This window comes from Microtus pennsylvanicus, chromosome 5 (genome assembly GCF_037038515.1).
Source record: "Microtus pennsylvanicus isolate mMicPen1 chromosome 5, mMicPen1.hap1, whole genome shotgun sequence".
Classification (NCBI taxonomy): Eukaryota; Metazoa; Chordata; class Mammalia; order Rodentia; family Cricetidae; genus Microtus; species Microtus pennsylvanicus.
The window spans coordinates 49219596-49242011 of record NC_134583.1 but is presented as its reverse complement, the minus strand read 5'-3'; the positions used below and the strand labels follow the sequence as shown (position 1 = coordinate 49242011).

The 22416-nt window shown below is 36.5% G+C and overlaps 2 protein-coding genes across 2 annotated transcripts; both read right to left on the bottom strand.

Moving 5' to 3' along the window:
- Positions 1–6559: 6559 nt before the first annotated feature.
- Positions 6560–7504, bottom strand: LOC142850902 (olfactory receptor 5P69-like). Its single transcript, XM_075974805.1, has one exon. It carries the CDS (start codon positions 7502–7504, stop codon positions 6560–6562), a length of 945 nt encoding a protein of 314 aa, XP_075830920.1.
- A 10658-nt stretch (positions 7505–18162) lies between these two features.
- On the bottom strand, positions 18163–19131 carry LOC142850901 (olfactory receptor 5P76-like). Its single transcript, XM_075974804.1, has one exon. It carries the CDS (start codon positions 19129–19131, stop codon positions 18163–18165), a length of 969 nt encoding a protein of 322 aa, XP_075830919.1.
- Between the last annotated feature and the right edge of the window lie 3285 nt (positions 19132–22416).

The window sequence follows — 22416 nt, the reverse complement described above, 5'->3', positions numbered from 1 at the left end:
GAGGCAAACTTTTCAGTGACAGGAATTTCAATCTGAGGCATCCTCAAACGGATTGAAAAATTGTCAGAGTGAAATGTCTCAAATCATGAAGTGTCCCTAACCGCATGATATGAGCCCAGTAGTGTGAGAGGAGCAACCTGGCACACCACCAGTAAAGCGTTTCTTGTCATTGTAGACAAAAAAGCAGCACCAGGATGACACTTATCCAGTAGAGAAGAAGAGGAGAAAGCAGCTGGAGAGACAGACTGGGAATGGCTTTTGGAAACAGAAGGGGGCAAGTGTCTTAGTACAGAAGCCCATAAGGGCATAGAAGACCTAAGAAATGCCCAGATAGGTGATCTAGGAGTTTGGAGCATGGTCAGGATCCACATAGACTGAGATGTATGAGGAGTGCCCAGAAGCTTTAGCAAGTTGAAGGAGATATAGAGACACTCTCTGAGTAGATGAGAGAGACAGAATGGTTATAGCAGGTGAATGAAAGAAATAGCTGAAGAGGCAGACTCTGAAATTTGAGTTAAATATGGTGGGTTGCACAAGACAGAAGAAACAAATGATTTGTATATATCTTGAGAGAGTCAAAATAGCCACCTGTTTTGAAGAGGAAGAGTCCCTTAAGAAGGAACAAAAATATAGCACTCCTGTGTTTTTGGCAGCAGATGAATGGAAATGATGTCATGAACAGTCATAGGTATGGTTGAAGATAAAGTTTTATTGCAGATATGAAAAAGTGCACAGCCAGAAGCATCTAGAATGGTTCAGACTGTACCAGGCCAGAAGACTGAACTGGGCTATGAGGGGAAAGATAGAGGGCAGAGTGAGAGAGGAAGAGAATAGAGAGGAAGAGTTGGAGCGAGAGAACGAAGCTTAGAGGTGAAGATTTTTGCGATTGATTATGAATGGAGGCAGTTCGGAAAAACTGCAACAGTTTTCTACTACAGAGCTGGGGTTGACATTCACGTGATTGGTTCTGAGACACAAGGAAACTTGAAAGTGAATATCTGAAGTCTACCTACCTGATTCCCTTTCAGGAATGTCCTTTGGGGTAGTGTGGGGTGCCTGCTGGAGTTAGGAGCTGAGATAAAGTAATAACTAGTGGGGAGAGTTTAGAAGGGTAAAATTATGAGATACACAGTAGATGGGTGCAATTGGGAAGGGAACGGGGTCGAGAGCTAGTGATGATACTGGGAGATTGAATTTGGAGAAGAGGTGGGAGCAGTGCATGTCTTCAGTTAGCTTCCCTGTTTCTTTGGCCTAACCAACTAGTGTGCAAAAATTATACATTCCATGATAAACCAATTTTACACACTACTTATCTACAAATACAGCCCTACAGAAGGTGATAGAAGAATAATTTTAGCCTAAAGATGTTAATTGCAACCCTAAAAACACAGAGAATAGAAAATCTTATGCAGAAAAAATAATAGAAGGGAAATAACACACATGCACAAGCACACACACATACAAAACACCATCGCCACTATTACCACCACCACCACCAATATCAATAATAATAATAATGTGAGAGCTTGAGAGCTATAAATATCATTGGTTTTTAATATGTCCAATATCATTCCCCAATATAAGGACACAGAGTAACAGAATGCATTTGAAAACAGGAAGTATACTTCTGCTGCATTTATGCAACAAGCCTTAACATTAAGAATAATATTAGCTCAGGGTAAAGGGTTGAAATAGATATCACATGTAAATGTACCTAATAAGCAAGTGGTGTATCCATTTTAATATCTAGAAAAATAGATTTCAAAACAAAGCTAGTCAGAAGAGACAAGGATGAACATTACATAGCAATCAAAGGAAAAATCCAATATAACATTTTTATTCTTATCATCTATGCTCATGCTCACCACAAGGGCACTCAAGTTTGTAAAATAAATACTACTAAAGCTTAGTCACATATTCACCCTCATCCACTATGGTATTTTTAATGTAATTGGTCCCCATAATCAGGGAGAGGCACTACTAGAAGGTGCAGCTTTGTTCAAATGGGTATGGCATTGTTGGAGGAAGACTGTCACTATGTGGACAGACTTTGAGGTTCATACACACAGGATACCAGCCAGTGTCAGTCGACTTCCTGTTGCCTGCAAGATGTAGGACTTTCAGTTATTCCTCTAACCTTCAGCCTCCACGCTGTATGTTTCCCATCCTTATGATAGTAGAATAAAACTCTGAAAGTGTAAGAAAGCCCCCTCAATTAAGAGTTTGCTGACATCATGGTGTCTGTCGAGCTAAGACAGAAGTTAGTGCCAGGGACTGGGGCATTGCTGTGATAGGCCTGATCATGTGTTTGTTTGGAGAATTTAGGTTTTCCTTCTTTGGGTTTGGAAAACAATGGAATGCTTTAAGCACTGCTTAATGGGCCATACTAGCAGTAGCATGGAAGATAGTTGGGCTAAGAGTTTCGAACTCTGGGAGCTCACCAAAGAAGTTTCAGAGAAGATTTTTAGTACTTTGCCTAGAGATTATTCTTCTGGTATTTTGGTGTAGACTTTTTTCTGCCTTTTTTGAAGAATTTGCCTGAGATTAAAATGAAGATTTTTGATTTAATTCCCTTGGCAGATGAAATTTTAATGCAGCCCGGTGTAGTCTCATGAATGTAGATATTAGTGCTAACTCTAAAGAAAATTTGCTGCGGGAGCTTCTTCCACTCCTTCAGTCAATAACCTTTGAGAAACCAGCCCAGTCATTTCTTTAGTTTTAGAGGGTTTTTTTACTCAGGTAATATTATATTCTTCTTGGGTCTCTGAAGGGGTTGAAGACTAGATAGTTATATTTACAGTTTTCCTTGTTGCCAAATTCAAAAAGGAAATTCACAAAAGCAGTATAAAATGTATCAAGCTGAGAGATCTAAAATCTTAATTTGTTTCTCTAAGAAAATATTCTACCTTAAAAAGATATTTTTAAGATGGTTTTACAAGTAATTATAGGAAATGGTTTAGGTATAAAACTTTGAACTCATCAACAGAAGATGGAGAGTAGAGCCATTCCTCCAAATGCGAATGGGCTGGACACTGTGAATACAGTTCTAACTTGGTAATTGTTCATATTGCATATAATTTTACTGCTCTATAGTTCAAGCCTTCCCTTTTTAAATTCAGATAAAAAAGAATAAATGTTGTGGGTTAATTGTACACTATGTGGAGATATATTATTGTGATTGGTGTAATTAAAAGCTTAATGACCAATAGCTAGTTGGGAGGGATAGATGGGACACTGGGCCAGAGAATGAACTCTGGGAAGGAGAAAAGCATAGTCACCAGCCAGACTTAGAAGAATCAGGATGGTCAGTCTGGTGATGACTTAATAAACCTTGTACCAGAATGTAGATTTAAAAATATGGATTAATTGAAGTTATTAGAAGTAGTTAGGAACAAAACTAAGCTAGGGATGAGGTTTCATAATTAATACTCAGTCTCTGTCATTTTTGAGACCGGTGGATGGACAAACTACTGCACTGAAAAGGTGCACGCAATGTAGTTGTGATTAGATGTCTTTAGAGAATATTAACACCCATGATCTCCAGAAGGAAGAGACCACGTAAACCACTTTTGTAAATCAGTTGAAAACAAGGAAGGACATTAAAGATGGAAAAATATTAGTAGACAAATTTTTGAGAGTGCCATAACTCTTATGGCCCAGATGTGCTGAATGAATTTTGTGATCCACACTATTCTCCTATTTAGGTTCCAAAATTAAGTAGGAAAGCAGAGACTAGTGTATGTAAAAGCACAATTTGTTACTAACATTGTGATCATTGTTATCATAGGAACAGACACTGTAAGTTTCAAGACCCAGGTAAAAGAGGGAGTTTCCTTAAGTTCACATAGATAAGCTCTCTCCAATATCTCCTTTATCCTTTTTTAAAAATTTCTTTTACTTTTTATTTGTATGAGTGCTTTGCCAGCATGTATATATACCATGTACATTCATATTTCCTACAGAAGGCAAAAGAATTGCTGAATCTAAATCTATCTGTCTTGGAAATACAGATGGTTGTAGGCCACAGTGTGAATTCTGGGACCAAAACCCAGGTCCTCTGTAAGAGTAGTGTGTGCTCTTAATCACTAATCCATCTTTCTAGTCCATCCAGTCGCCTCTTTTTATTTATTTATTTACTTATTTTTTATTGAAAAAATTTCCACCTCCTCCCCGCCTCCCATTTCCCTCCCCTTCCTCCCACTCCTCTCCCCTCCCCTCATTTCTCTCCCCCTTCCCCCACTCCTTTCCCTATCCCTCTCCAGTCTGAAGAGCAGTCTGTATTCCCTGCCCGGTGGGAAGTCTTAAGAACACAGATTATGTGAATTAGTTTTTGCTTTCCACTATGTAGATACGAGGTATCAAAGTCAGATTATCAGGCATGGTGGCAATGACTTTACCTGCTAAGCCTATGCTTCTTCATCTTCATAGCTCTTATGTTGGGAGGTATATACTGACATTTCCAAACAGTTCCTTCCTATACTTTATCACTTCACAAACACTTAAAAATATATGGTAAAAATTTAAGCATCTGGCTACATGATTCCTTAGAACTTTAGTCATGTAAGCCCCAAATCCTTGAACATAAAGATTACCCTCCCCATAAACACTGAATCCATATCTCTTAGGTCAGAATGTTCAACTGTTTTCTAAATTTTACATTAGGTATTTACTGGGCATAAATAGCTGAGAAATAACAAATTAATTATCAGTAATAAAAATAATTTCCATATAAATGAAAATTTCTGGATTATTCATTACATTTTGAGGATAGTTTAGGAAGATTGCTGGGAGAAGGCATCAAAAACAAATTGTGTCTTTCTTCATGACAAAATTATTTCAGGAACATTGTATCAGCTTTGTAATTACTTTACAGGTAGATATAGGATTAACACTGAGACATTGATTACATCTGGATGTTTTTGCTGAGTATTTATTGTATTGTAGAACCAAGTAGACATTACAGATATGTTTCTGAATGAAACAGTTTTCATGATAATCTTACTTCATTGAAGAATAGACTAGAGAAGAAGAAACAGTGTAAACTTAGAAGATGGTTGAGAAGAATAAATAGAGCTCATATAAAAGGAAAAGTTCGTTGTGGCAGGACTGGGTGGTCCCTTGGAGCAAGTGATATTTAAGCAGAAAATTAAAAAGGACTTGTAGGTGTGAAGATTGGGCAAAAAGCTTCCAGATTCAAAATTGCAATTGCACTCAAGTTAATAACCTCAGGAACTAAAATGTAAATAAGGGTAATGTAAAGTGAGAATCATGTTAAAACTCTAGGGTTTATCTAACATAAAAAGAAAGGATTAAACTTTTGAAATAGAAGTGAACTAATATAACTGCATTTTTATTTTTTTTTTGATTTTTTTTTTGATTTTTCGAGACAGGGTTTCTCTGTGGCTTTGGAGCCTGTCCTGGAACTAGCTCTGTAGACCAGGGTGGTCTCGAACTCACAGAGATCCGCCTGCCTCTGCCTCCCGAGTGCTGGGATTAAAGGCGTGCGCCACCATCGCCCGGCTATAACTGCATTTTTAAATGTGTTGTACAGACAACTTCTCTTGTGAATACTTAAGTACAATTATCACATTCTGGAAAGATATGCTTACTGGTGCTATATGGCACAAATTTTATGGGAGTAAACATTAACCTTCTTACTGGATTTAAGGCTAACTTAAATAATGAAAGCATGAAAAAATTCACAGCTAACATAATTCTCAAGGCCCAAATCTCTGCTGTAATGGACATTGGCCGTAGGGAAGAACCCATTATCATATTTCCCTGAATGGATATAATATTAAACTGAATTTTAAATGACTTATCATGAAATCCGCAGATTAGTTCATCTCCAAACCTTCATGAGTACAACTTCTTTTTGCAGTAGATTGTGATTAAGACATAACTGTGAGTGTGCGGAGAATTAGAGACCTTGGATAATATATCTGTATCATACGCCCTTCTCTCCAAGGTCAGGAATCACTGTAATAGAGTGATTGGAAAGATAGTAAGAGCCAGAGCTGGTTGATAGCTACAAATATACAATGTTTTCAGGACACAACAGAACTGTTGCAGCTATGTATAAATGTTGTCAGTATGGACAAGGTCAAATCATACAATGTCCCAGCATGGAGAGGGTACATGAGCATGAAGTCTACCTTTAGCTGAGGTGTTGGCAATTGTTATCTTCCAGGTGGTGAGTCCATTTTTAATGGTGTAGCCTTACATGTTTCAGGGGAAGCATAATATCTAAGTCTGTACAGGTAGAACAGTTTAGGTTTCAAAAAAAATAATAATTAGGTATATATAAGAGGGCATTATGAGAAGAAGCCTCGTGAGAGAAACAGGACACTATAAAATACATTGTGTTATATTTTCAAAGACATATTTTAAAGTATAAAAAGAGAAATGCAATAAATATAATCTCTATACATAATCGGAGAAACAGAGATGAGGGCCAAAGTTATAGCAGGAAACCTAATAGCCAAATTTGAGCTAAAGGTCCCATTGGTTTTGAATAATTATCCTTATTATATGAAGTCTTATAAAACATTAGACTGCTCTAAGAAAATATTTTCTTATGAAGCTGTCTCTTCAGAGCACCCTTAATTTCATTATTCCTGAGGCTGTAAATGAGGGGGTTCAACATGGGGATCACCACCATGTAGAATACAGACACCACTTTGTTCTGGTCTGTGGAGTAGCTGGACTTGGGCATCACATAGATGAAGGTGATGGTCCCATAGAACAGAGTGACTGCAGTGAGGTGGGAGGTGCAGGTGGAGAAGGCCTTCTGACGGCCCTCAGTGGAGCGTATCTTCAGGATGGTGATGAGGATGTAGGTGTAGGAGACAGCTATGACAAACACTGTGATCATGGTTACTGATGCAGCAGAAAAAAAGGTAACAACTGCAGAGACACTAACATCAGAACAGGAGAGTTCCACCAAAGGAGCAAAATCACAGTAAAAGTGATTGATTTTGTTTGGTTCACAGAAAACAAAAGAAAGAAAGGAAAGGGCAAAGGAGGAAGAATTAAGTAAACCGCCTATGTAAGATCCTACAACCAACAGGGTGCAGACTTGTGTGGACATTTTGGTTGAATAAAGAAGTGGATTGCAAATTGCTATGAAGCGATCATAAGCCATGGCAGCCAGAAGGAAGCATTCAACTGCCCCCAAAAAAGCAGCTGAGCCTAACTGTATAAAACATCCAAGATATGAGATGGTACTTTGATTTACAAGGAAGTTGACAAGCATATTGGGTGTGACAGAAGATGAGTAGCCTATGTCAGTAGAAGCCAAGTGACTCAGAAAAAAGTACATGGGGTGATGGAGCTGGGAAGAGACTTTGATGAGAAGGATGGTGCTGAGGTTCCCAGACATGGTGACCAGGTAGATGCACAGGATGATGGTGAAAAGGATGAGTTTAAGGACTGGGTCATCTGTCAGGCCCAATAAAATGAACTCTGTCACTGCAGTGTGGTTCCCTTCCTCCAGGAGAGCCATGGGGTTCTGTAGCTCCTGACAGAACAGACTGTGATGGACACATTACAGGAAAGGGTTTATAAATAGTTCACTTCATTTCATTTAATCATACATGGAGAGCATTACCAATTAATATATAAATATATTTTTAAATTGGACCTACAATGAACATTTTACTAGGGTTTTCATAATATGTACATCTGTGTACAATAATTCCTTCAAAATAATTTAAGTAGAAATGTTAAGTATTTATTACAAAGAATAAATAACTTTTATTTTGTTATCTGAACAATCCCATCACTCAAATAAATCCTTAAATAAATATAAAATAATGTAAATCTTAAGAAGATAGCAATATACTAATGATAAATATAACAAAATGTAAGAGAAGACAATTTGAAGAGTTAAATGATGACTAACTTTTATTAAATGCTTACTACATCACCAGGACTGGATTTAAAAATATCGTATATTTTTCTATTCTTAATTCCATTAAATAGCATTACAGTTTTATCAGTTTTATTTTATAACAGAAATGCATTTTAAGTTTTCTAAGATTTATATAATAATTAACAAAATTATTGGGCTTCAGAGATGGTTCAGTATAGTTAAGAGCACTTTTTGCAATTGCAATGAACCAGGGTCTGATCACCAGTACTCACATGGTTTCTCACAGCAGTCTGAGGTTCTAGCTCTGGGGACCTAATGCCCTCTTCTGGTCTTCACAGACAGCAGGCATATATGTGGTGCAAATATGTATATACAAATTCATAACATAGGCAACATTCATAAACATAGACTCAAAATTACAAATCTTTTAAAGTTGCAGTAGATATGAACACTAGTCTTGTTGAATTTAGAGTATTCTTTTTAAGTAACCGCACATAATTATGGGTGACCATGAAATTGAAGGCACATTCAAATTAAGCACAGACATCAGAGTGGCATTTCTGCTTTCCAATGGTTAATACATAGAGAGGTGCTTTGCTGGTGACACTTGTTACAAAGTCTATTAATTTCTGTAAGTAAGTTCATGTCTTAATTAACTTTTAAAAAATGTAAATTTTCTTGTTAGAACTGAGAAGAAATAAAACAGAGATCACACTCAAATTGCAAATACAACTTCCTGTGGTAAGCTCATTAAATATTTTAAACATTTTTAAATAGATAATTTCTCCTTAAAGTACCTTGAAATAGCAATTTCATCAGCATGTAAAATATGAATAATATTTATCATGATATTACTAATATTTTGTTAAAACACATCAGATGCTTTTCCAGTGTCACAGTGGTTTCTAACAGGAGTGTGATGGAATAAATTCACATGATATTCAGCAGAGGACACTAATCTGTAATTACTCAAATAAAAAGTTAGGAGGTTTGTGGAGGTTCATCTGTCATAGCACAGATTGACTATAATCCCTCACATTCTATATTTACATTCTCATTTGTCTGCGGTGATGCATATGACACTGAACATTCAGTCCATAAACTAAGCAGGGCTTTGTACATGATATTCATTGATAGTAAGCCACCAAAGCATTTAAAAGCTAGTGAACTTCTGAGCCTTGGGCTGAATGATATGGGTGTAGAAGTTGAAGCTCATGTTTCTGGTCTGCATTAATAAGGAATCTTTGAAAACGTGGGGGAGCTGGGAAGAGTGTATGAAGGGGAAACTAGTCAAGATGTAGTATGTGAGATAAGAATATATTTTCAATAAAATAAAAAGAGAAAACTCAATTTTATGCCCAAGCATTCTGAGTAATTCACTATGGACATATAAGGTGGTTCAATAAATTTGTGTTTATTTTCCTTCTGCTTTATTATTGCTTTATTTCATCTGACTTGTTTCTCCACTATGGTTTGTAAATTTAGTACATTTTCAAAGGATAAAGTATCCCATTTACCAACAAAGTCAAAATCTTACCTCTTGTGGTAATTCATTTCAAAGTAGAAACTTCGAAGTCACTATGATTTTATACCTACAAAGGTGTCTGCACTGTTATTACTAAGGATAAGTCCCTGGTGAGGTTATGGATTTTAGTGTGAATTTAAATCACCAGGGTTCATTACTTTATTCCCAGTTGTTATTGAGCACTAAATTTCACACAAAACAATTAATTTCCAAGGGGTTGCCTGTCAATCTCAAGTGATTTCTTGTTTTCCTGTATGTGAGTATTGGTGCACTTTCACTTGGCACTTAAGGGAGGTACATGATGATAACTATTATCTTAGGTAAATATTTGAACAAGTTGATATTTGTTTCAGTTTAGATCATATTAAAATACTTCAATCTTTAAAATACCTTTTTCAATTTTTGTACATGATGAAATAATTTATTGATTTTATATAATGAACTATCCTTGACTCTCTAGGATAAAGCCTACTTCACCTTTGAAGGAATACACAAAATCGATCACTCCTTAGTATGCTTGCGGAGAATGTTTTATTGTAGAGATAAAAAAGAGCAGAACCAAAAATATCTGGTAAGGTCCAAACTGAGCTAGACAATTGGACTGAACTAGATAATGAGAATAGCAGATGAGGGGTAGGGTAAGAAAAGAAGATTAAAAAGAGGGAAGAGGAGAAAGGGACAAAGCGAGCTGAGTCCACAGCAGAACCAAGAGAATGCATAGGCAAAATGGTGGAGTTATAGAGAAAAGAGAAGTTGGGAGTAGGTAAGGGAAGCTCAGGAGCTGGAGATGTATAAGTTAGAGGGTGGGTTATACCATCTAAGATGGTTCCATACCAGGCACTTGTTAGTAGAGACTGAGAACGTAAACACTGGCATAGACCTTGATACCATAATAGGAGTCACAAGCATCAGTTAATGGAAGAGTCATAAGCCCATTTTGCCAGAGATAAGGTGAATGCTCTATTTTATCAAGTATGAACTATTTTTATTTTTTTAAAAAAAACTTTTATCAGCATTTATTTTATGCTGAATTTACTACAATGCCATAAATTTTTCTTTCCTCAGTGTCTTCTGATATATCTTTTTCTCCTGTTCAACCTCCTCTCTTACTGTAGAACATTTGATCCTTATCAGTGAGGATCATCTCAATGTAGCAGGGGTAGCTCATGAATGGGTTAATCTGGCAATGAGCTCTTTAGTTCACTGGCACATCTTGGATGCTTTGTTCACTTGGGTGCATTCAAGGACCAGAGAATCTACATTGCCTAAACCCTTCAGCATTATTATCTACATTTTAAGCATTTGCAACAAAATTCAGCACTCTTTTTTGGATACTGATCCCGTGTCCAGCCCCAGTGTTTGGCCTGGGCACACCTCCTGATCCCACTATTATACAGCCAGCCAGATTGGCACACTAGCAGATTCTTCTATATGTTGAACATCTTGTTGCTCTTGTACCAGCTGTTCTAAAGCCTGCAACTTTTCCTCAGCTAGAGGCCACTGCTTAACCCATATTCATTTTTCAGTTAACCATTTTAAAGTTAGAGCTGTTGGTACCTCTGCAGGTTTATCAATTGCTTTGTGTTCTTGTATAGCCTGAATAGCTGGTGTCCGTTATCTGTAACATCTTCTAATATTTTCCTCAGAAACATAAGTTTTTGGGGCTGCCGGAATGTTAATCTGGGTATTTCATTGCTGCAATAGATCATGACCCCACAAATTCACTGCAATATTGGCTATATAGGGCCTTAGTCCTCCTATTTGCTCTTCTGGTCCTATACATTCAACCCATCTTGTGTTTTGTTTTACTTGAGATAGGGTTCCAATTCCCAGGAACTAAACATCTACCTCTTGAAGAGGCCAATTTGGATGCCAAGATTCTGGAGTAATGATCCTTACATCCACACCTGTGTCTAATAAGCCTTCAATAAAAATGCCATTTATACAAACTCTTAGCTTTGGTCATTGATCATTTATAGAAGCCTACCAAAATGTACATTTCCTCTTTCCTACTAGAGTTTTTTGACTCATCCTCTATATTTAACCCATCTTTCAGACCAGTGTTGCCTTTTAGAGCCAGCATTAGATTTTTTAATTTTTCTAGCAAGACACGTTCTCCACAGTAACTGGGAATAACTGGACCATATTTGTCATGGGGGCCTGCAAGACACACCCCACAGCGTTTCCCAATGGTATCAAATTGCCTTGTCTGTCATTGACCTACATTCATTGGCCCAATGTTCACCTTTGCTACACCTCCTACATATACCTGGAGGCTGAGTCCTCCTATTTCTGCCATTCCCAGAGGAGGCATTATTCCTAGGAATCTGTTGTCCGCAGTCCCTTTTCAGAAGTCCCATTCTGTCACAATTAAAATGTCTAGTATTCTGATGTCTTCTCTTACCATTGGAAATTGCTTCTCCTACCCTTGCTTCTGTACTGTGTCTCAACATTCATTGTATGCAAGACCCATTAATCCATGGGTGCTGATCTAATCTTTAAAGGCCCAAGGACTTGATTGCACTCAATGTTGACATTCTTTTAAGCTGAAGATTCAATTATGATACGTCTAGCTTCTGGGTCAGTTACCCCTATTCATATAGCCCTAATTAGTCTTTGCAAAAAGTCACTAAAAAGTTCTCTCTCACCCTGTTTAATCCTACGATATGATTCAACTCTCTTTCTTGGTTCCTGAATCCTGATTCAAGCCTTTAAAGCTGCTGTGGTACATAGGGACAAGGTAGGTCATCTTAAAGAGCTTAATCCTGAGGATTAGAGTAAAGTCCTTCACCTAGAATTTGATCTAGGGAAATCTCAAGTCCCTTTCTTTTTTCTTGTTGCTCTAAAATTCTTGCTTCCTCTTTTAAATAGCATCCCAAAGCAATTGTGGTCCACTCTCTAGAACTGCTGAGATTAACTGAGCCCAATCTTGAAGCATGGCTTTGCTACTGAAAGCCCACGTTTTAACCATTTCCCAAATGAAAGATGAATGTAGTCTGTAAGCTACAATTGGTTGTTTAATTTCTTTTAGATCAGTCATATGTATGGGCTCCCATGTATATTCCTTGACACCCTTAGGGTACTTAGAGTCTGATACTTTTTCTGATGTTATTACTGGAAAAGGCAGGCAGAACTCAGAAGAAACTTGGAATTTTGGACTTTTAAACATTGTTAAGACTGTTGTAGACTATAAGGACTTTTTATGTTCATTCAACTAAATACATTTTGCATTATGATATTATTACAAAATCCATTCCAGGAAGTGGAATGTGGTGCTTTGAACATAAGTTTTCCCCATAATATCATATGAAGTGGCAGTATTAGGAGGTGTGGCTTTGTTGGACTGGGCATGGCCTTGTTAGAGCAAATTGTTACTGTGTGGGTGGGCTTGGAGGTTTCATGTGCTCAGAATACTGTCCAGTTCATCGGCCAATTTCTGGTTGTCTGCAAGATGTAGGATTCTCAGTTATTTCTCCAGCATCATGTCTTCCTGAAAGTTACCATGCTCCCCATCGTGATGATAATGGGCTAAGCCTCTGAAATGGTAAGCAATTCCCTCAATTAAATATATTCCTTATAAGAGCTGCTGTGTCTCTTCATAGCAAGAAAAACCCAAACTAAGACACATACTTACAATGGGAGTCCACAATATACAACTCTCACCAAATTCTTAAACAAATAGTCTAGCCTCCCCATAAACACTGAATCTACATCACTAAGGTCAGAGTATTCAACTGTTTCTTATATTTTATATCAAGTATTTTCTGAGCTTTGACAATTGAAAATAAAGTACTAATGATTAGTAGAAAACATTAATTTACATATCTGTGAAGATTTATAGTTCCTTTCTTGGCATGTTTGAGGACTCTTTAGAAAGAAGACAGGAAAAAGGCATCCAAAACAAAAGGTGTCTGCCTCATGACTTGAAATTATTTATTTCTGAATATTTAATTTTAATTTTGAATATTGTTTGAGAAAGTGGAATTGTTTTATAGGTAGACACAGAATAACCATTGAGGAAACCGAGACACAAGATAACCACTGAGGAAACCATTACATCTAGATATTGAATATTTATTGTATTATAGGACCAAGTAGACACTAGAGAAATTTTACTGAATAAAATAATTCTCAAGAAATTGAATCGTTACTCCAGTACTTTCTAGTACACTAGAGAAGAACCAACCTTGTAAAACTTAGAACATCATGGAGAAGAATAACTGCAAGTGTTATGGGGGGTAAAATTAGCTGTGGTGGGGAATGAGTGCTTTCAGCTTGGGTAGGATAGCAATGAAATTTCCATAGGGTAAGTGATATTTGGTAAGGAAACCAAAGAAGAAATAGGTATATGGAGAGTGGGCTAACATCTCCCAAATAAAAATACACTGATCCTGATAATCCCAAGAAATAAAAAGAAGTCAGGTTAATCCAACATAAGGATCATGGAAGATAGAAAAGTATCTGAATTCTATTTTGATGTGAATGGAAGGAATTAAAATTTATAAATATTAATATCATAATATGATATTTATAAATGTTATATTTGTTTTGTAGACAATTTTTGTGAAACTTATAAGTGCAACTAACCATCAGCCTAGCAAGGCATGTCTACTAGTACTATAGTGGCACATGGAAGTAATCAAACACCTACTTGGGCCTAAGGTTATTTCCACAAAATGAAGCCTATGCTTAATAATAGTAGTATTAGTGCCAAAAACTAAGCTAAACATGTCTTGAGGAAGGTTGTTTCCTAATTTTTCAAGAAATCCCCACACTGACATCCGAAGGAGAAATACCAGCTTGCATTCCCACCAGCAATTCAGAAATGTTCCCTTTTCCCCACAGCTTCTCCAGCATAAGTTATCATCAGTGTTTTTGATCTTGGCCATTCTTACAGGTATAAGATGGAATCTCAATGTCATTTTGATTTGCACATCTCTGATTACTAAGGATGTTGAACATTTTCTTACATGTCTTTCAGCCATTTTAGATTCCTCTGTTGAGAGTTCTCTGTTTATGTCTGTACTCGATTTTTTTTATTTGATTATGTGTTCTTTTGATGACCAATTTCTTGAGTTCTTTGTGTATTTTGGAAATCAGACCTCTGTCTGATGTGGGCTTAGTGAAGATCTTTTCCCATTCTGTAGGCTGTTGTTTTGTCTTGCTGACCATGTCCTTTGTTTTACAGATTTTTTTTCAGTTTCAGGAGGTCCCATTTATTAATTGTTTCTCTCAGTGTCTGGGCTGCTGGGGTTATATTTAGGAAATGGTCTCTTGTGCCAATGCATTCAAGTGTACTTACCACTTTCTCTTCTATAAGGTTCAGTGTGGCTGGCTTTATGTTGAGGTCTTTGATCCATTTGGACTTGTGTTTTGTGCAAGGTGATAGATATAGGTCTATTTTCATTCTTCTACATGTTGATATCCAGTTTGCCAGCACCATTTGTTAAATATGCTTTCTTTTTTCCTTTGATATTTTTTGCTTCTTTGTCACTAATCAGGTATTCGAAAGTGTGGAGAAAACTCTTTATTAGAAGAGGTGATAGTTCATTAAGCAGTGTGATCACTCAATCTAAATGAACTTATACAACTAAAAAATGTTTTTCACTTGATCAGATAAAAGTTGCCGAAAGGAAACATCCCCAAAATTAGTGTTTGAGAAGGGTTTTGCTTTTATTTTTTTTCCAATTAAATAAAAAAAATCAAGACCTTTGGACAAATAAGCATTCAAAGAAGGAAAAACTACCCAGAAAAAATTACCAAGAAAAGGAATAGCCTGGCCTGATGTGATCTCTGAAGTTTCCAAAAATGTGATTGGATTCCACAACAACAATTCTACTAGGATGATGACAACACCAGTAAGCTGAAAAACACCTTCTGAAGATCAGCTTTGGACTACAAACTGCTTAGGATCATTTTGAAGTTGCTTGCTGAAATGATGAAGCCTCACAGACTATTCTAGCCAGGACCTGAGACTTGTCCTTGAGACTTTCTCTTCTGTAGAGACTGGACAACTAATGATACTGCTGCCTCTGCCAGGACTTGACAATAAACAAAACCCTTTCTTTTCAGAATCCTCTAAAAATGTTATTGGCCCCAGAATGAAGTAAGTAAATTTAAGAACATGATGTCTACATTCCCAAGAGGTAGGGTGCATGATTTTTGGTTGTTTAGTGGGTTATGGATATTTGTTATTATAAAAATATGGATATTGTTTAAGGAAGTTAGTTACAATGATCATAGAACAATTTGAACAGAGGGGTTTAGATTCAGCATTCTTGTTTTGAAAAGAAAAATGGGCAATATAGATATAATAGGATATAATGGTAGATTATTGAATCTAAACTGAAAAGAAAATGGGGTATATAGAATTAAGATTAAAAGGTAGATTATTGAACCCACTGTTAATCCAAAGAAGCAACTGCTGGTTTTAAATATTGTAAACTGATGGAATTTTTATATTGATACAAAGTTAAGATTATTTTTGTTAGAACATACCATACATACATTTCTAATCTTGTTCAAGGTATTGTGCCTATGCAACTCATTTAACAATTTAATGCAAAGTTTTGGGCCTTGAAAGTTATTATGGCCAAAAATTGAGGATAATAAAGAAATGAAGGTTAGTACTTAGTCACCTATTACAATAAAATTTTTAGTCATGTTAGGTATGTTTCAAGATCAAACAGATGTATTTTAGGTACATCTTTAGGTGGTCTTCAAACACTTCAGAGATCTGTAGAATATGACATTTAAGATGTCTTAAAAAACATAAGTTTCATTTTTATGACAATGAAACATTTTTGTTCCTGGAATCACAAATCTTCTTCAGAGAAGGTAATGGCATCAAAGAAACTCCACATGGAGGTTGTCTTCTTTGTGGTAAAAGTAAACCACTGGGCAAGAAAGTACTCTTACCTCAGCTACTGATGGTATGCTGTTCAAATTGGACAAGGAGGATGCAAAAGAGAATGACTATCAAATTTTTTTTAAAACAAGGTTGAACAGTCCTTCAAAAATCCTGCTTCATAGAAAAGTCTTCTTTTTATTTTTATTTTTTATTGATTTTATTATCTATACATTTTTCTCTGCTCCCTTTCCTGCCTCCCCCTCCCTTTCAATTCTCCCCCATGGGCCCCATGCTCCCACTTTACTCAGGAGATCTTGTCTTTTATTACTTTCCAAGTAGACTAGATTCTTGTATGTATCTCTTAGGGTCCTCATTGTTGTATTGGTTTTCTGGAAGAATAGTCTTTCAGATATGCTAGGCTTGTAGGCCAAAGACAGATGCTCCAACATAACAGAGGAACCTTAGGTGAGCATCTAAACAGCCAGCTGTTTCTGTCATTTCTCATATTTTTGGAAGTTGCTTGCTTGCACTTCTTTATTCAAGTAATTCTTTATTCAAGTAATGTTATTTCCTTCTCATGTCTCTGAAGGAATTGAAGGTTTTATAGTTAAAGCTTTCCTTGTTACCAGATTCAGAGAAAAAAATTTCTAAAGAGCTATAAAGTGAATAAGCTGAGAGATATTAAAAAGATAATTTTTCTATTTCAAGTTATATAAAAAGTGAATTAGGTACAAGACTTAGGACTCATTAAGATAGGATGGATATTAGAGTACTTTCTCTGAATTTGTTATTGCCTTTATATATTATATATAATTATTATACTTGTTGTATATAGTTTTCCTTTATTAGTTATAACATTATTTTTCTTTAGAAAAAAGGGAAATCTGGTGGTATTTTGTTTGTGCTTAAACAAATAAACCTTTCCAGAAGATCAGAGTACCAAGCTAGCTACAATAGTTAGCCATAAAGGTCAGACAGTAGTGGCATACATCTTTGTTCCCAGCACTCAGGAGACAATGCAGACATATTTCAATGAGTTCAAAGCTACCATGCTCTGCACAAGATTGAATCAGTCTAAAGGAGAAACAGTTCCAAGTGGTGGGGGCTCACACCTTTAATCCCAGGACTAGGGAGGTGAAGATAGGAAGTGATATGGATGGGCAGAGAGATGAATATAAGGCCAGAGTAGACAAGAACTCATGCGAAAAAGGATGCTTAAAAGAAATCCCACACTAGCTCAGAATTGAGTATAATAGAGGGTTATTTATTTAGAGGTAAGTTCACAGATCATAATCCTCTGCTGGAACGTGGAACAGCAACTTAATCCTGCAGCCAGAAAAGAGGCCAGACATGTGCTTTACATCGGCATAAATAGTATAGGAGGCCACGCCCAAGTGGGCGGGTAACTTAAAGGTGGTAGGAATTCATACAGCATTCAGATTTAGTCTGAGGTTTCATAGAGATGGTATTAAATCTGAGGATTCCTAGAGACAAGATGGCCAAATCAGTCTGAGGATTTCACAGAGGTAAGAAGCAGTTGCTAGTGGCTGACTGGTTTCTCTGATCTTTCAGCTTTCACCTCCTAATATCTGACTTTGGGTTTTTATTGTTAAGACTAATTAAAATTAGCAGTACACTTACATGTATCACAGTCTAGTAGGACAAAAGAAGCACATATGTTAGGTGTGTAGGAGATGGAGTTATAGGACTGAGAAGGGTTGCAGTGGCCATGATCAAAATACACTGTATAAGACTGTCAAAGACACATTAAAATATATAGAAGAGAAATACAATAAAATAAAATAGCTATATATAGTTGAAAAACAGGAGATTAGGGTAAAAGGAGTAATAAGAAAACTAATAGTCAAACCTGAGATAATGGTCACATTTGTCTTCCTGATACTCATTATTATATTAAGTTTTACAAAACAACTGATTATTCTTTATAAATGTTTGCTTATGAATTTGTCTTTTCAGAGCACCCTTCATTTCACTATTTCTGAGGCTATAGATGAGGGGATTTAACATGGGGTTCACCACCATGTAGAATACAGACAACACTTTGTTCTGGTCTGAGGAGTAGCTGGACTTTGGCATCACATAGATGAAGGTGACAGACCCATAGTAGAGAGTGACAGCAGTGAGGTGCGAGGTGCAGGTGGAGAAGGCCTTCTGGTGTCCCTCAGTGGAGCGCATCTTCAGGATGGTTATGAGGATATAGAAATATGATATGGCTATCACAGTCAGTGTGGTTATAGTGACTGAACCAGCAGAAAATGAGATAACAACTCCAGAGATACTGACATCAGAGCAGGAGAGTTTCATCAAAGGGGCAAAATCACAGAAAAAATGATTGATTCTATTTGGTCCACAGAATAGAAAAGATAAAAAGAAAAGGGTACCAAAGGAAGCATTAAGAAAACCCCCTATATAAGATCCTACAACCAACTGGATACAGACTTGTGTGGACATTTTGGTTGAATAAAGCAGAGGGTTGCAGATTGCCACAAAACGATCATAAGCCATGGCAGCCAGAAGGAAACATTCAACAGACCCAAAGAAAGCAGCTGAGCTGAGCTGGATGCCACATCCAAGGTAAGAAATAGTATTTTTCATTACCAGGAAGCCAACAAGCATATTGGGGGTGACAGAAGATGAGATGCCTATTTCAACAGAAGCCAAGTGACTCAGAAAAAAGTACATGGGGTGATGGAGCTGAGAAGAGATTCCAATAAGGATGGTGCTGAGGTTCCCAGATATGGTCAGCAGGTAGATGCACAGGATGATGATGAAGAGGACAACTCTAAGGACTGGGTCATCTGTTAAGCCTGATGAAATGAACTCTGTCACTGCAGTGTGGTTCCCGTCCTCCAGGAAAGCCATGGAACAGTTTAGTTGCTGTCAGAACAGAGAGTTGTTATAGAGATACTCTAAGAAGGTATTTATAAATATGACACTTTATTTTATTTAATAAAAACTATTATATTATTCAAAATTGAACCAACAATGTATGTTTTACTTAGGGTTTTCATTGTTTATACATTTCTATGCAGGAACTTTTTCAAATTATTTAATGAAAAATTCTAGAAATATTATGCAAATAATAGGTAAATTTCATTTACATTTATTTATACTAAAACATTTCTAATTGTAATTAAAGCTAAATATTTGAAATCATGAGACAGTGTGGAGAGATAGATTGAGAGGTAAATGTTCTTCCACCATAATGACCTGAGCTTGAGGTCCTGGAATTCACTGGTGGGAGTTGAGAAACAAATCCTGGTCCTTTGACATCCGCAGCTATGCTATGTTACCTGCACTATTCCCTTCATAGAAATAAATAGAAAATAAACATAAATAGAAAAATAACATTTATCTGCTTAAAATAACAATGTATTTGTTATAAGTATAACAGAGGATTTAAATCTAAAAATAATACAGTTACGTAATGAAGACTTAACTGATTGATAAATTTATTAAATTTACTGAAAGAGCAGCACAGGATTTAAAAAACTTGTATGTATTCCTATTTCTAATTTCTATGAAATAGCATTTAGTTCTTTTGTAATTTTTATTTTACAGCAGAAAACTCTTTTAAGTGATATATATATATATATATATATATATATATATATATATATATATATATTATGGGGTTTGAGAGATTGCTCCAAAATGAAGTGCACTGACTGCACTTACAGATGACATGGGTTTCATCCCAGAACCCACATGTTTTCTCACAGCAGTTTGTTTGTGCAGTTCTGTGCACCCAATGTCTCTTCTGGTCCTCCCAGGCACCAGGCATGCATATGGTGCACATACCTGCAGACAGGCAAACCTCATATACACAAAGTTAAAAAAAAACAAGATATGAACACCAGGGAAGTTGAGCTTAATCTATTACTTTTAGTAACCACACCATAATTGAATGTGGTTATGCTATTCAGAGCATACACAAATTAGGGACAGATGAAGAATACCATTTCAGCTTTTCTATGGTTAATACACAGAAAGTTACTTTGTTGGTGATATTGTTCAGAAAATCTGCAAAACTAAATAAAGATCACACTAAATTTACAAATAAAACTTTTGTTATAAGCTCCTTAAACATTTTAGATTCATGAAAATAGACCATTGCTCTTTAAATTAACTTAAAATATCAATTTTACCATCATATAAAATATGAATAATGCTTAGCACATTATTATTAATTTTTTAGATACAGCAAATCCTTTTCAAATCACAGTGATTTTTAACTGGAGTGTAATGGAATGAGTTCACGTGAGCCTCCAAAGCTTTTCAAAGCCAGAGAGCAAGTTAGCCTTTTGGTTGAATGCTAATTGTGCACACCTTTGAAGATGATGTTTTTCTGGTCTTACCAATGGGTATATAAACAAGGAATAAGTTTGAAAACTTATTTATGCCTGGTCATTCTGAATATTTACTTATAGAATTATAAGGTGATTTTTATGAAATCTTGGTTCTTTTATCCCCTTATATTACATAATTGCTTGATTCCATCTGACTTGTCTCCCCACTCTGCCATGATTTATAAAATCAGTACATTTCAAAGAATAAAATATCTTCATTTATCAACAACGTCAAAAAAATCTTACCTCTTGGTATAAGAATTCATTTCAGAGTAAGAAATTCAATGTTATGATTTTATAGCTATGAAGTTGTCTCCACTGTCATTGTTTGTCACTGGGGATAGATTCCCTTAGTGCTCTGGATTCAAGTATGTATTCAAATCATCAGGGATCATTACCTCATTCCTAGTGATTACTGAGCAGTTCATTTTGCATAAACACAATTCTCAAGGAGTCTGTCAATCTCAAGTGATCTCTTGTTTTCTCTTTTATGTGAGTATGGTAATTATGGGAGGTACATGATAACTATTATCTTAGGTAAATCATTCAAGTAGCTATTTGGTTTAGGTTATTTCACACTTTAAAATATTAAATCAATCATTAAATGAACTATTTTTGTTTCTGTCATTTATGTGTACTGATTTTTCTTTTAGTATTTCAGTGCTTGATGTTACATGCTCTATTAGGCAGTTTAGTAGACATAGGGATGGAGGAGATGCCAAGTTGAATGATGATTTGAGGCACACACAACTTTTATAGGCAAGAATACAAAATATTATTATTACTTAGAAATAGTCAATAGAGCAGATTGCACCTTCTTCCGTGTTTCCATATCTGGGTCAACAATTTCAACAAACTTTGAATTTACTGGAGGATAGGCCAAATTAGGGATCCCAGGTAAGTCACTGTCCACTGTCTGCAAGGCTTATTAAACTCATGCCAATAGCCACGGTTTGTTCCCCCTATCCTGGGGTCCATATTCTGGTCTAGAATTTTGGGAGAAGATTTTGTCGGTACTAGAGGCCTGGCTGGATCTAGACACTCTAGCCTCAACAGAAAAATCCTGCTGCATTAGAGGCCACGCTGTGCTAAAATTCCCAGAGGGCAAGAAGGTACCTAGAACACTACAGGTCACACAAGTACTGCAACTATAGAGGCAACTCTGGCAGAGGTAGGGAAACACCATCTCAAACCCCAGCAGAGACATCCTACTAGACCTGAAGATGTGTTAGGCAGCAGAACCCTTGTCCACCTAGGCCAGAAGACCAGAGAGGAAGCAGAAAACAGAGGCAAACACAGGAATCAACACCTAGACCTATAATCAACCTAAACACAGATGCCTAAATGCCAATTTAAGACCACAATCAATAACAAAAAGATTAATAGGGCACCCCAAGAAGACAGCTATTCTACAACAACAAGACAACAACAAAACCTGAACAATGCACCTGAAGCACATGAAGAAACCTTAAAAACAACTTTATGAAGATAATAGAGGTCCTTAAAGAAGAAATGAACTTTGGGAGCTCAGTCTGGACAGGGCTCCCAGGGTCCAGTTGAAGAGCAGAAGAGCGAGAAGATGAGCAAGGAAGTCAGAACCATGAGAGTTTGGTTCAACCACTGAGACAGTGTGCCTGAGCTAATGGGAGCTCACCAAATCCAGCTGGACTGGGACTGAACGAGCGTGGGAACAAACTGGACCCTCTGAATGTGGCTGACAATTGGGGCAGACTGAGAAGCCAATGATAATGGCACTGGGATTTGTATCTACTGCATGTACTGTTTTTTTGGGATCCTA